The sequence below is a fragment of the Kluyveromyces marxianus genome, chromosome 7 (genome assembly GCF_001417885.1).
Source record: "Kluyveromyces marxianus DMKU3-1042 DNA, complete genome, chromosome 7".
In the NCBI taxonomy this organism is placed as follows: Eukaryota; Fungi; Ascomycota; class Saccharomycetes; order Saccharomycetales; family Saccharomycetaceae; genus Kluyveromyces; species Kluyveromyces marxianus.
In genome coordinates, this window is record NC_036031.1 from 918,571 (window position 1) to 931,791 (window position 13,221).

At 35.7% G+C, this 13,221-nt stretch overlaps 7 protein-coding genes and 1 non-coding gene across 8 annotated transcripts; 3 read left to right on the plus strand and 5 right to left on the minus strand.

The window, feature by feature from the left end:
• Positions 1-902: 902 nt before the first annotated feature.
• LOC1 (Loc1p) lies at positions 903-1,526 on the minus strand (the record flags this gene model as incomplete). The annotated part of the gene is made up of 1 exon (XM_022821708.1): positions 903-1,526. One exon carries the CDS (start codon positions 1,524-1,526, stop codon positions 903-905), a length of 624 nt encoding a protein of 207 aa, XP_022678042.1.
• A 1,259-nt stretch (positions 1,527-2,785) lies between these two features.
• HAT1 (histone acetyltransferase catalytic subunit HAT1) lies at positions 2,786-3,961 on the minus strand (the record flags this gene model as incomplete). Its single annotated transcript, XM_022821709.1, has 1 exon — positions 2,786-3,961. The coding sequence occupies one exon, from the start codon at positions 3,959-3,961 to the stop codon at positions 2,786-2,788; it is 1,176 nt and encodes a 391-aa protein (XP_022678043.1).
• A 262-nt stretch (positions 3,962-4,223) lies between these two features.
• Positions 4,224-4,922, plus strand: SNF8 (ESCRT-II subunit protein SNF8; the record flags this gene model as incomplete). Its single annotated transcript, XM_022821710.1, has 1 exon — positions 4,224-4,922. One exon carries the CDS (start codon positions 4,224-4,226, stop codon positions 4,920-4,922), a length of 699 nt encoding a protein of 232 aa, XP_022678044.1.
• A 95-nt stretch (positions 4,923-5,017) lies between these two features.
• DEG1 (pseudouridine synthase DEG1) lies at positions 5,018-6,370 on the minus strand (the record flags this gene model as incomplete). Its single annotated transcript, XM_022821711.1, has 1 exon — positions 5,018-6,370. One exon carries the CDS (start codon positions 6,368-6,370, stop codon positions 5,018-5,020), a length of 1,353 nt encoding a protein of 450 aa, XP_022678045.1.
• A 355-nt stretch (positions 6,371-6,725) lies between these two features.
• On the plus strand, positions 6,726-8,519 carry SPB4 (ATP-dependent RNA helicase SPB4; the record flags this gene model as incomplete). The annotated part of the gene is made up of 1 exon (XM_022821712.1): positions 6,726-8,519. One exon carries the CDS (start codon positions 6,726-6,728, stop codon positions 8,517-8,519), a length of 1,794 nt encoding a protein of 597 aa, XP_022678046.1.
• Positions 8,520-8,553: 34 nt separating this feature from the next.
• On the minus strand, positions 8,554-9,921 carry ULA1 (Ula1p; the record flags this gene model as incomplete). Its single annotated transcript, XM_022821713.1, has 1 exon — positions 8,554-9,921. The coding sequence occupies one exon, from the start codon at positions 9,919-9,921 to the stop codon at positions 8,554-8,556; it is 1,368 nt and encodes a 455-aa protein (XP_022678047.1).
• A 972-nt stretch (positions 9,922-10,893) lies between these two features.
• On the minus strand, positions 10,894-10,993 carry KLMA_R710. The gene is given in 2 exon segments: positions 10,894-10,952; positions 10,958-10,993. It is a non-coding gene; the product is annotated as a tRNA-Thr (tRNA).
• On the plus strand, positions 10,906-11,862 carry LSP1 (lipid-binding protein LSP1; the record flags this gene model as incomplete). Its single annotated transcript, XM_022821714.1, has 1 exon — positions 10,906-11,862. The coding sequence occupies one exon, from the start codon at positions 10,906-10,908 to the stop codon at positions 11,860-11,862; it is 957 nt and encodes a 318-aa protein (XP_022678048.1).
• Between the last annotated feature and the right edge of the window lie 1,359 nt (positions 11,863-13,221).

A 13,221-nucleotide genomic window follows, 5' to 3' on the forward strand; every position in this document is an offset into this window, starting at 1 on the left:
AACTGTAAAGTTCATTGATGACAACCGTCAAAAATAAAATAAGTGGAGAACGTCAGTGCTTGGAAAAAAAAACTAACGAGACCAGCGGACAGAATGAAAACATAGAGCTGATTCGACTCTTCCGGGATGATTTCTGTTTGACCAAAACAAAGTTACATATCATGGATAAATAGCGATTCTTTTGAATGACTTTGTAGAAACCTTCGGGGTTTGATGGTAGCCCCAACTAACTATACGTCTTAACAAAGATCCCTGCATGACTTGTATGCTAAAAGAAAGAAGTAAAAAAACCCCGAGATCAACTTGAGCTAGGAATTTGTGATCAACTCTTCCATTCGATTCATCGTAGGCTCATATCTAAGTGTATATTCTAGGCACGTCAGTTTCTTTTCCTTTTCTGTGTTTAAACTACGTTGCATGTGTGCATGGTTCTATTTTATTATTAGTATTATTTTGATTTTCATCAAAACGTACTTCCCCCATACAATATAATCGGAACTTTGGATACGTCCCTTTATTCTCCATAAAACTAAGGCAAATGGTAAAAGAAACAAATATGATATGATATGATATGATCATCGATGCCAAAATGAACTCTTACGGTAATATGAATAAAATTAAGGTAAACAAAAACGTAAACCCCAAATTGGGTCACGCTTTTAAATATTCATTTTAGTCCGAGCTTGTAACTCTATAATTCTCGAAAGAATAATATTCCAAGGGAATAGAGGATGTAGTACCAGTCAGCGCATCCAAATCAGTATAACTGGCTATATTGGCTATATTATAGCATATTATTTAATACATATTATACATTTTTGGCCTGAGAAATTCTGGTTGCTGTTGGTTTTCTCTATCACTTTGTCAAATGCACAACAACAGCACTGGTTCTTTAAGCTTTCTTAGGCAAAGCTCACAGATTTTTTCTTCTTGCCAGAGTCAGGTTCAGTTTTCTTAGATTCAACCTTTAATTCTTGACGTTTATTTTTCCTACGCAAAGTTCTTGCAACGGAAGCCTTCTTTTTGATATCTTCCTTTACGCCTTCTAATTGCTCTTTCTTTTGGGCTTCTTTTCTCTCTATTTCTTGTCTTCTCAAATCACGGATCTGTTCAAGCCTTCTTGCCTTTTCCAATTTACTCTCTGTAACTTCATCATTTTTGTCACCTATTGTGGAAATTAATCTGTTCAACGTTATTAGGTCATGATCATCTATGAATTTCTTACCCTTTTTACCTCTCTTAATTTTCACACCAGGTATGATCGCTCTATTTAGGGAAGGGATGTTAAGTTCTTTCTCCGTGTAATGTTTTTCTTTCTTCTTCTGACTACCATATAGACGAGCCTTAAAGTTTTCCTTTTTAACTTGTAGTTTGCTAGGTTTTCTTGTAGTTGACTTTTCCGTTAAAGTTGATGCATTGGCTAGTTGGTTTCTAGCAACTGAATCTTCGAATACTTCGGATCTTACTTCCCTTGTACCATTCTGTCTTTTTGCTCTTTTTGCAGTTAGTGATTGTTTCCCCGCCATATCTGATAATAAACGTAACTGTAGTTCTTTGTGGGACCTTAATGAATTTCTGGAGAGCGAAAGCGATGTACTGTAATAGTTAGTGTTTATACGACCTCAAGTATTTTGCTTTTAGTCAATTCCGTAGTTCCACATCTATAATGAAAGGATGGAATACTTTCAATGAGATGAGATGAGGTACGTTATGTGATCCCATTGAAAAGTTTTATTTAATATATCCCGTTTCTTTTTCTCCAAAATATCGAACACTCAGTATGAAATAACAGTCAAAAGAGAGAACTGGTCGTAAACTAATAAATTAGAAAAAAATAAATAAATAAATAAATAAATAAAATTAAATTAAATAAAATTAAAAAAATAAAATTAAAAAAATAAAATTAAATTAAATTAAATTAAATTAAATTAAAACGCCATAAAATATGCTCAATATACAACATAATCAAAGTACTTTCCAAAGATAGTTTAAAAAATCTAGTTCCTGTAATTTGCAAAGATACAATAGTTCAGAATATGTATCTCTTTCCCTCAATATATCCCTACGCTCTTCTTAATCAATTAGATAAAATATAATGATCACTATATCACTTTCTTTTAGGATCAATTTGGTGATCACGTGTACATTTTTTTAATAAATATATTTAAATAAATATATTTATCTTTAATTCTAAAGTATTTTCTATAATTTATTCATATAAATTTTTTTATTTATTTATATCTAAAAATTAATATTTTAGAATTTAAGTTTAATAAGTTTTTTATAATAAAATAATAAAAAATATCTATTTCCGAAAATTAAAAATATTTACATTGTTTTTTTGTTTTTGTTTTTTATGACGAATAAAAGGGACAGTTATTATTAGTGATAATGTATGAGCACATGAAATAGGTAAAGGTTTAATCAAAGCTGTTAGAGTTTATTTAATGTCCGAGTGTTGAACGTAATGAATTAGTAGTACCGAACAAATTTGGATTTCATTTTGTTTTTTGATATCATAATATAACTTCCCTAAAAATAAACTTTTTGGAATGAAAAGGGTAGAGCTAATCATAAATGTATATTTCTTATTATCACAACTGACATAAATCAATAAAATTAAACTTACACAAATTTTAGAATCAAAGAAAGTTATATATAAGTAGATGTACTGGAAAATGGTGTACGACTATTCCACACAGAAATAAGAATTACGCTCTTAGGTATCTTGGTTATTTCAATAGTTATGAATGTACACGATCTTATATGTGTTTTAACAACTTACTCATGTTTTGATTTTTTTGACAGGAACACTACCAGTGGAACTTAACTTTGTCCTCTTGGATACATTGACCTTTGACAGTATACGCTTGTAATCATCAGTAAGAGATTGATATGCAGTCTGAAGTTTGTCCTTCTTTGTACTTTCGTCCATATCCATCAAAGCTTCGTAATTTTTTTCATATATCCTTGATTTTAGTTGCAGCCTGTAGTTTGAAGATTTACTAAATAATAAATACATCTCCACGATGCGCATAAATTGCCTTTGCTCAAGTTTTAGCTCAAGCCTTTTTCTATCCAACCATCCCTGCTTTAAAGGTAGGTCATTTGGACAGTCACTTAGTAGTCTTTCGTTTATGATTCTTTCTAAATCACAACGATCTCTTAGATCATCAAAACTTTCGTTAGGATCTTCAACAGTAATTTCAATAATTGATTGATCTGCTAACCAATGCTTAAAGATGGCCGTATATAGATACTTCCCGTGACCTTTACCTTGATATGGTGGTAGTATCAAGAACTGAGATATTTTAGCCCTGCTCTTTCTATCGTCTACTGAGCTCATGTCAAAAGTTTCTGAGCCTAAATATCTCCAAAATTGGTATGTCGTGGCATAGCCGATACATTGCTTAGTGCGTTTGTTGAATGTGATAACGACTTCCCAAGATGGATCGGATTCATCTATGTATGAAGCGGCTTCAATGAATAACAAAGTAAATATTTGTAGTCGTCTGTGGATTCTCTTGACAGCATCAACTTGTAGCGAGACCTTGTAGACGGTAAAACTTTCATCACCTATATTGTATTCATCGATAATTGTGTCTTTATCGGGTAATGAGAATGTCTCTTGTTCCTTAGTAAAAGCATCTACCCATTTAGCTTCATCTTTTAAGATAACATCATCTTTTGGAAGCTTAGCCAACAATGCCTTTTGAACATCAGGAATATCAGTATTGAGCTTTTCATCATATTTAACATTCAAAAAAGGCTTCATAGTAATTGAGTCAAATGCTAGGAATATCTGAAGGTTTTTGTATCCAAATACTTGTTCTGCATCGCCATATATTGGATACGTGAATGCCGGTTTAAACTTTACAGCTCCATTTTCATCTACCAATGAGATAGTTAAGGCATCATTAGTAGACGTTGTCCACGTTTCTGGTCTTAAATCTACCGACATGCCCTCAGCTTTATGTAGCAGCTCGTTGTATTCGGTGCATATTCCTCAGAATTTGTTACGGTCCAAGTTTGAATTACGTTTTTTCTGTTAAGTTGGTTATTATAATATTCGCGAATATGTTTACTTGAAAGAAAAGTGTAATGGAGAAAGGATAAAAAAGACAATATGTACGTAACAGCTTCACTCAGTTACATGAGCCGGCTACACAATTTATCCAATAATCATTGGTAGTATATTTTCGGTTGAACGAGGAAAGAATAAAATGAAACGGTTTGGAGTTGCAGCATTCGGTGAATCAAAGCAATATGACTTAGCATCGAATAAGCTAGGCTCCCAAAGCAATGAAATAAAGGAGCAACTCTCAATATTCCAAGAAAAGCTAGTGGAATTTGCAAAACACCATAACGAAGAACTTCGTGATGTACCCCAGTTTCGAGCTAAATTCATGCGAATGTGCTCAGCTATAGGTATCGACCCTTTATCCCTCTTTGATAAGAATAGCCATTTGTTTCATATTGATGATTACTATTATCAGATCTGCGTCAAGATAATAGAAATATGTCGGAATACCAAAGATGTCAATGGAGGTGTTATATCATTAGAGGAGCTTCACGTTAATTATTTCAAAAAAATGAATATAGAGATGGAAGATATACAAAAGGGCATCAAAATGTTGGAACCATTAGATGGAGGGTTTGAATTGTTTGCTATCAGACAAAAGCAGTTTCTACGAAGCGTTCCGACTGAGTTAACTGATGACCAGACGAAAATACTTGAAATTTGCTCAATTATGGGATACGCGAGCATCGCACTTCTTAGAGCAAATCTTAATTGGAAAAGAATACGAAGTCAATCGCTATTAGACGGCATGGTAGCATCTGGACTTTTATGGGTTGATACTCAGTCACCGGAAGAGGATGTTATATACTGGGATCCATCGTGGATTATCAACTTAGAATAAATAAAAGTTCTGTGATGGATTCTTTCATAATTATATACAAAGTAGGTATGACAAAGATATCGAATGGTATTATGGGTAGGAGGGGTTAGGAAATATTAGGTTGAGGATTTAACTTCTTTTGGGTTGCGTATCTTACGTTGACGATATTTTTCATTCACTACTTCAAAAGAATCCATTAGACTACGATCTGCTAATTTTTGATAGACATTAACAACCTTACCGATACCATCACCAACATTGATGACAGTTTTATTCTTAATTTCCGCTTTCGGAAGGATATCACGGTACATCATTGACACAGAAGCTTTAAGTTTGTAATTTAGCTCAACTGAATTCACAACGGCCGATGATCGAGATGCCTTGTCAGTGGTTTGATCTGGTATAATCCACTCCATGGCAGGGAATTTACAATCGTATAAAACTAGTGGAATATCGGAAGCCATCTCATAGATGGGCTTTCTAGGCATATCTTCTACATTTAGCATTTCCAAGATGATAGTATCCTCTTCCAATCCTTGTCCTACTAAAAATAAGTTGGCCATCATGCACCGAACTTGGTGCCAAAGGAAAGCACTTCCAATTAAGTCAAAACAGTATATGTCTTCATTAATTTTTGTAATTTTCGCGCTGATAATAGTTCTCTTATAGTTAGTTATTTGCTTTGAGCCGTCTAATTTACAGAAGTTTCTGAAATCATGCTCACCCTCAAAGTGCTTGGCAGCTCTTTTCATTTTATCAAGATCAAGCCCTTCAGGACTGAATAAGTATTTATAGTGACGACTGATACAACTAAATCTCGCGTCAAATCCTTTTGGTGGTCGTAGACAAACAGCCGAAACTCTTATGTCTTCAGGCAATAGCTGGTTAAGAATATTAACATACTGAATTTCCTGGTCATCGTAGCTCGGATCTAGTTGTTGTTCTGGTGTCAAGTTAGAGCGAACTTTCAAAGAGATGACTTGATTCATTGCGCTAACACCTTTGTCTGTCCGTCCACACCTACTAAATTTATATTCCTGGGGAACCATTGAAGGAACGAGTTTGCATCTAACCATCGTCTCCAAAATTGTTCCTTCCACGGTAGGCAGAGGTGTCTTGTCTTTCTGAATAGCCAAACCATTATAGTTCCATCCCAAGTATGCAAATCTGAAGGCCACAAATCTAGTGTTGTACTTTGAGAAGTCAAATTCCCTGCTCTTTTTGGTTTTTTTAACGCTGTTTCTTTCGTTTTCTGAACCGTTATTATCAGCTGCCCTTTTACGTGCTCCAACAGTATTTTTTGTCGAGGCTTCTTCTATACTGTTTTCATTAATTTTTTTTTCCAATTGCAATAACCGCTCGATTAGTTGTTCTTTGGTCCATTTGTTGTATGGAGACTTATCACTAGGCATCGTAGAGACTGAAGTTTTCCTATCTAATTTGAAAAGTTTTAACAAAAAGCTCATCATCAAAAGCAATGAAAAGCCCGTACAACTCAAAATTAAAGTCTAGGGTCTCTAAAACCCTGAGTATTACAAGTTTCTAGAGGGTTGATTCGAGTGACAGCGATACGGTCTTGTGAAGTTCATCCATTTTATTTCATATACAGAGAGTCGATGTATTTTATCTTACTTTTGCTGAATATTTTTCTTTTTTGGCAGCGGCTGAAAAAAAAAAAAAAATAGTGAACCTCATCTCATCTCATTTCAATATATTAAAGAGAGTGCATAAGTTGACAACCATCACAGGTAACTGTATAACAGTTATTGATATAGAAGCAGTAACTACAGTTCTAACAAAATACTGCACAATATAAGATTAAACATGGCAAGATCTCTATCTTGGGATGACTTGAAGTGTGATATCGAACCATGGATTCGCACTGCCATCGATGCCATGGGTTTTGAGACAATGACACCTGTTCAAGCTTCAACTATTCCGTTATTTTCTGGAAACAAAGATGTGGTAGTTGAATCCGTTACTGGCTCAGGAAAAACTATTGCTTTTGTTATTCCTGTGTTAGAACGATTAATAAAGGAAGAAGCAAACTCTCCTAAGTTTAAGAAATCGCACTTCCACTCATTAATAATTTCACCAACAAGGGAATTGGCTAGCCAAATACAGAGTGTAATTGAGGAATTTTTAAAATATTATCCAGATGATCAATATCCAATACGTTCACAGTTAATCGTGGGTACGGGAGATTCCACTGTTAGAGATGATATTAATAGGTTTATGGATAATCGACCACAGATTTTGGTCGGAACTCCAGGGAGAATTTTAGACTTCATTCAAAAATCAAACGTCAAAACTTCATCATGTGGCACAGTTGTTTTAGATGAAGCAGATAGATTATTGGATTTAAACTTTCAGAAGGATGTAGAAACCATTCTCAAACTATTGCCAAAACAAAGAAGAACCGGACTCTTTTCCGCTACTATCGAGAGCGCTGGAGCCCAAATATTTAAAACTGGTATGAGAAACCCTGTGAAGGTGGCTGTGAAATCTCATTCAAGTGCTCCTTCATCTCTTTCAATAAATTATATTGTTACTCCTCCAGAAGATAAACTGCAACTTCTTTTAACTCTATTGAACAATTACAGGTTCAAGAAATGCATTGTTTATTTCCCTACTTGTATCTCCGTGACATACTTTTATGCATTCATCAATTATTTGAAAAGTATTGATCTCATTACTGAAGATATAAGTATATTCTCTCTTCATGGTAAGTTACAGACCCAGTCAAGAATGAAAACGCTCAATAGCTTCACTACCAGTTTGAAAAACTCTGTTTTATTTACTACGGATGTGGCTGCTAGAGGTATCGATATTCCAGATGTTGATCTAGTTATACAGCTTGATCCTCCAACTGATTCAGATATATTTATTCACAGATGTGGAAGAACAGGTAGAGCAAATAGAGTAGGGAAAGCGATCGTTCTTCTTAACGAAGGTAGAGAAGAAGACTACATTCCATTTCTAGAAGTTAAGAATGTGATTCTTGAAGAAGAATCCGTTAAAATAACACCCATAGACACACTCTCTCAAACATTCAAAGAGTGGATTATGCAGGACAGAGCCAGGTTCGATCACGGTATTAGAGCTTATGTGGCATTTATCAAATATTACTCGAAGCATTCTGCATCCTCTATCTTCAGGCTTCAAACTATGAACTTTGTAGGCATTGCAAAGTTCTACGGTTTGTTACGCCTTCCAAAAATGCCCGAAATAACGCAGTATGCACTAGCTAGTAGTATCCCTGAAGGAGGATGGTTAGTATCCCCGCCAATAGACCTTGACACATTCTCTTATATGGATAAACGGAAGGAGAAAGAAAGACTACAGGAGTTGAAAAATATTCAACATATCAATGACAAGAAAAAGCTTAAGAGTGAGCTAAAGAAGAAAAACATGGCCTGGTCTGATAAGAAACTTTCAAAGGACGCTAAAATTGAGAGAAAGGCTGCAATGGCCGCAAAGAGAAAGGCGATAGAGGAAAAACTTTTGCAAGAAGGAAATGAATCGGAAGGTGAAGTAGAACAAGACTGGAAAGATCTTGTAAGGCAAAACAAAAAGAAAAAACATAATATCATACAAGGTAGTTTTGGTGACTTATGATTACTCGTTAATAATTTCCTATAATGCTCCGTGTTTATATAGATATAATTTCTGTGGTATTTGAAAGCCCGTCGTAGATCAATGTATTCTGCAATGGGACAAATTGATGCGTCAGCAGTTTAACACATTCTTGCGCTGTCAACGAACCTAAGATTGCAGATATGGCAGGGTTAGGATCTGCGGTGTATAGGTGATCCTTCTGGTGTATCAATAAGTCAGTCATCCTTGCGGATTGCTCCTTAACATCTTCTCTTGTTATGGAGCTTAACTTTACAACATCTAATGTTCTCAAGTTTTGTAGTAAGTATCGTACGAAATATTCTGGTATGGAATGGGGGGAGAGAATTTCCATTAGCTCAGCAACATCCTGTGCTGATTTACGAGCATATATAGCTTTTTGCTCATTAAACATCAAGGTAGAACATTCCATATCAGGAATAGCACTTCTAACAGGTAGACACCCATTTAGGGTATAGAACTTCTCAACAGATTGTACGAAATGGTATACCCACTTATTAATTATTGATTTGGGTTCTGAATGTATAGTTTGAAGTATTTTTGTTAAGTTATCAGGAAACGGATTCGATTCGTTAAACAGCAGAAACGAATATCTATCTGCTTCTATAAAATTCACATCGTCGTTAAAAGAACCTGACATATACTTATCATGAAGACGAATTAATGCTGCTTTTACGGAATTTCTATTGAGAGCAATTTTAGATTTCCTCAATTCTTTAGAAACCGTCGAGAGCAATACTGAATAAGGTACTGCAGATAACTCATGTTGCGAAAGCTTATCAAATTGAAACGATTCATGGTATTTTTCTAACTCCGGCCACATACAAGTCAACCTAAGATCTGGATTAGAATGCGCATGTGAATTAATCACACAGCTCGGTTCATTACCAATCAACCGGACGTATCCATATGCATCAAAAGCATATGACAAGATGAGAGTTGGCAAACAGTGTTCCCATTTTAACCACAATTCATTTATACATTGCAATAAAGGACCGCCCGCACTTATACCAATAACAGCGTCAAAAGGGGCCCAAAAATGGGGCGTTCTGAAATTAGGAATATCCTCGTAGTTGCAGTCATCACCAGTATGATCTTGGATATCCAGTTGGACATGAGGATTCATAGACTGAAGTCCCTCAATATCAAATAATGCTAATTTTTCAAGTCCAAATTCTCCGATAAGAGTTATTTTTCCAATGCCCATGAGGACCATACTCTTTAAGCACTCAACAACCATAAGATCCAATTTATAGTGCAACACACATACGTGGGAATTGGACAAAATCTCTTGACCGGACTCACCCCAAATCATCAACTGTCTATCATATCGATCCAGGATACCAACTGAGTTATGCTGCTTCTTGTCACTGTTTTGGTGCATCGAAATAATATATTAAATCTCAACTATTGCCACATATGTCTAATATACCAGTAAATTTCCCCTCCATTGATTGACCTTAGCAAAACTTGAACGTTCTTTCCTACCTATTCGTATCCTTAAGACGTTCTATTAAAGCCACCATCTAAACCTTACCTGCTACTACGTTTTCGATAGTACTGAATATAATTTTTTATGTAACTCAAGTCACGTGCAAACAACCCTTTTTTTTAGCGATATGTTGTCAGTATTAACGAATGAGGTAAAAGGAACAATAACAAGGCGGGGTGGTGTTTATGTAAAGAAGAGAATTTCGCTATCGCTGACGAAAGGTACGTGTATTATATCATGCGGCAAAGCATCGCTGCAATTAGATATTGATCATCTAACGCCTACTAAAGCTTTCAGCGAAGTTATTGCTCCAAAACTCGTGCAATTTGTCTATTGGAGTTTCTTATTTTTACCATCGCAATTTTAAGGTGTAATAAAAATTAGTGCCTGTGGACGTGGAAGGGTTTTTTTTTTTTTTGCTATTCGATGGTGAGAGCATGCAGCTCCCGAATATATGAAAAGTCAGAGAAGATGTAAAGACGTATGATATGTATGCAATAGTCTACTCTACAAGGCCTGACGACTCAAGGCTTGAGTATTGAGATAGCTTTGATTGTGGTACAAACTTGGGTATAGCTTTAGTTTGGGGACAATAAGTTCATTTTCGAGCATTGCTTCTCTACAGTTTTTTCTTCAGAAGCTGTGTGCTTTGCTTGCTATTGTTATCTTTTGTAAAATTTAGGGAAAAAATTAATAAATACCCAAGTTATATAAGTTTAACAAACTTCAGCTCACTCTTTAAACTCCTATAACTCAAGAGACTTTTTAACAAAAGGGCGTTATTTCCAGCATAAAGGGATATTTTGGTTATAATTTGCTGTTATATTTTAGCAGGATAGTAAGACTTATACTGCAGCCAATAGCGTATTCGATAAAATGCATAGAACATATTCATTAAGAAACAAGAAGCCTCCTACGGCAGCAGAGTTACAAACTCCCCCTCCACCACAATCTACCACCAAATCTAAGTTCTTTGGTAAGAGCTCATTGGCCTCTACCATTAGAAAGAACACTGCTGGTCAATTTGGTCCATTGTTGTCGAGAAAATTGTCTGCTTTGATTAAAACCGAGAAGGGGTACTTGAGGGCGTTGGAGGTTGTTGCCAGCGAACGTCGTGTTGCTGCCAAGCAATTATCCTTATGGGGTTCTGAAAACGATGATGATGTTTCAGATGTCACTGACAAGTTAGGTGTTTTGGTTTATGAATTGGCTGAATTGCAAGACCAATTTATTGATAAGTATGACCAGTACAGAATCACTTTGAAATCCATTAGAAACATCGAAGCTTCCGTTCAGCCATCAAGAGACCGTAAACAAAAGATTACGGATGAAATTGCTCACTTGAAGTACAAGGATCCTCAATCAACTAAGATTCCTGTTTTGGAACAAGAATTGGTCCGTGCTGAAGCAGAATCCTTGGTTGCTGAAGCCCAGCTTTCGAATATTACCAGAGAAAGATTGAAAGCCGCTTTCAACTACCAATTCGACTCCGTGAGAGAGTTGGCCGAAAAGTTTGCTTTGATTGCTGGTTATGGGAAGGCTTTATTGGAGTTGTTAGATGATTCCCCTGTCACCCCAGGTGAAGCTAGATCTGCTTATGATGGCTACGAAGCCTCAAGACAAATCATCATGGACGCTGAATCAGCTTTAGAATCATGGACATTAGATGTTGCTGCTATCAAGCCTACCTTATCTTTCCACCAAACCGTAGACGACGTTTATGTCGATGAAGATGAGGAAGAAGGTGAACATGAAGCTGCGGAAGAAGAATGGGCAGGCGAACACGAAGGAGGCCAGGAAGAACAAACTTTAGAGGGCAACGACCAAAAATAATTAATTTCCGCGTAGCCTCAAACTACCACCTCAAATACATATCAAATACTGTTGCCTTATCTTTCTTCACTTTAAAGGCAAGTTTAAAAGTGCCAGAAGATAGCAAGGATCAAGTTAATTTTAAATTGAATCATAATGTAGTTGAATAATCTTTAATATTTCACTCAATGCTCTTCTAACATGTGTTTATTTAGTATGTTAAGCTAGCTGTTCATCAAGGAATAACGCTTGATGAGTTTAGTCAACTGCTTCTTTAAACCACATTGTTTCTAGACCAGCAAGGCAACATTGCTGGCAAGCAAAAGTTCTAAAATTTTCTCTGCCAAACGTGGTCAAACTATTTCAAGAAATGCCATTATTTACGTTTCTCATTTAGTTTGTATCTAATTAATAACAAAACCCTAATAACACTACTACTCTACCTAGTCATAAGAAGGGAAGAAAATATTAAGAAATCCGCAGCTCTGTAATAATGCCGATTATCTACTAAATGAAGTGTTACATCCAGCCAGCCATTTATTTGCGCAGTTAGTTATTATTTTCACTTTATTAACTGCCTTTCATCCTATGGCTTCAGTAAAGTCGCTGTTGTAGAAAGCGTGTATATGCTAACTTAAAAGTATGAATACTTACGAGGCCAAAAAATATGTCAAAAGAAGTCGCCACGGACAACAATTTTATGGGGTTCTTCTGTTTTGATGTCACTAGTTTCCAAAAATTCCTATTTTCGGGTTGAGGGGCTATAGTTTGCAGTGATTTAGCTCTTGCAGTATGAGTTTACAACTCCTCCTCTTAAAACTAAGCATACGTATAATTTATTATTTTCCACAATGCAAACGAACGGAAAGGAAAACATGTTATTGCCTTCCGTTCCTTGACATCACTCTTCCGATTATTGATTTCAACGTGCAGTCTATAGGCTTTAAGCTAACATATGATTATATATATTTTTGTTCCTTTTTAGGAAAATCGGTGGTTGTAGAGGGAAGACACTTTTGCGTGGCTTTTGTTCGAACGACGAGGACCACGAAAGAGTCAATGTAATTTTTTTGTTGGAAGTACCTTAAAGTCTTGTAGAGCTGCCAATTTGCCGTTGTTTTTTCTCGATAGATTTTGTCGTTCCTGGAACAGCGTTCTTCCTACCTCATGTTTTTGCATAAATATCATGCTTTTTTTTCTAACCGGTTTAACGACAAACTATGCTGGGCGCGGAATTGATATTGGTGGGTCTTCAAAAGTGCCCCTAACAAAAGTGTAGAGGATAATAGATTGTTTACCTTTTATCTCTATCTCCACCTAGACGCCCCCAGAAAGATCAGCATTCACCTTTTTCTCATAAAATATCTGATTTTCTTCACC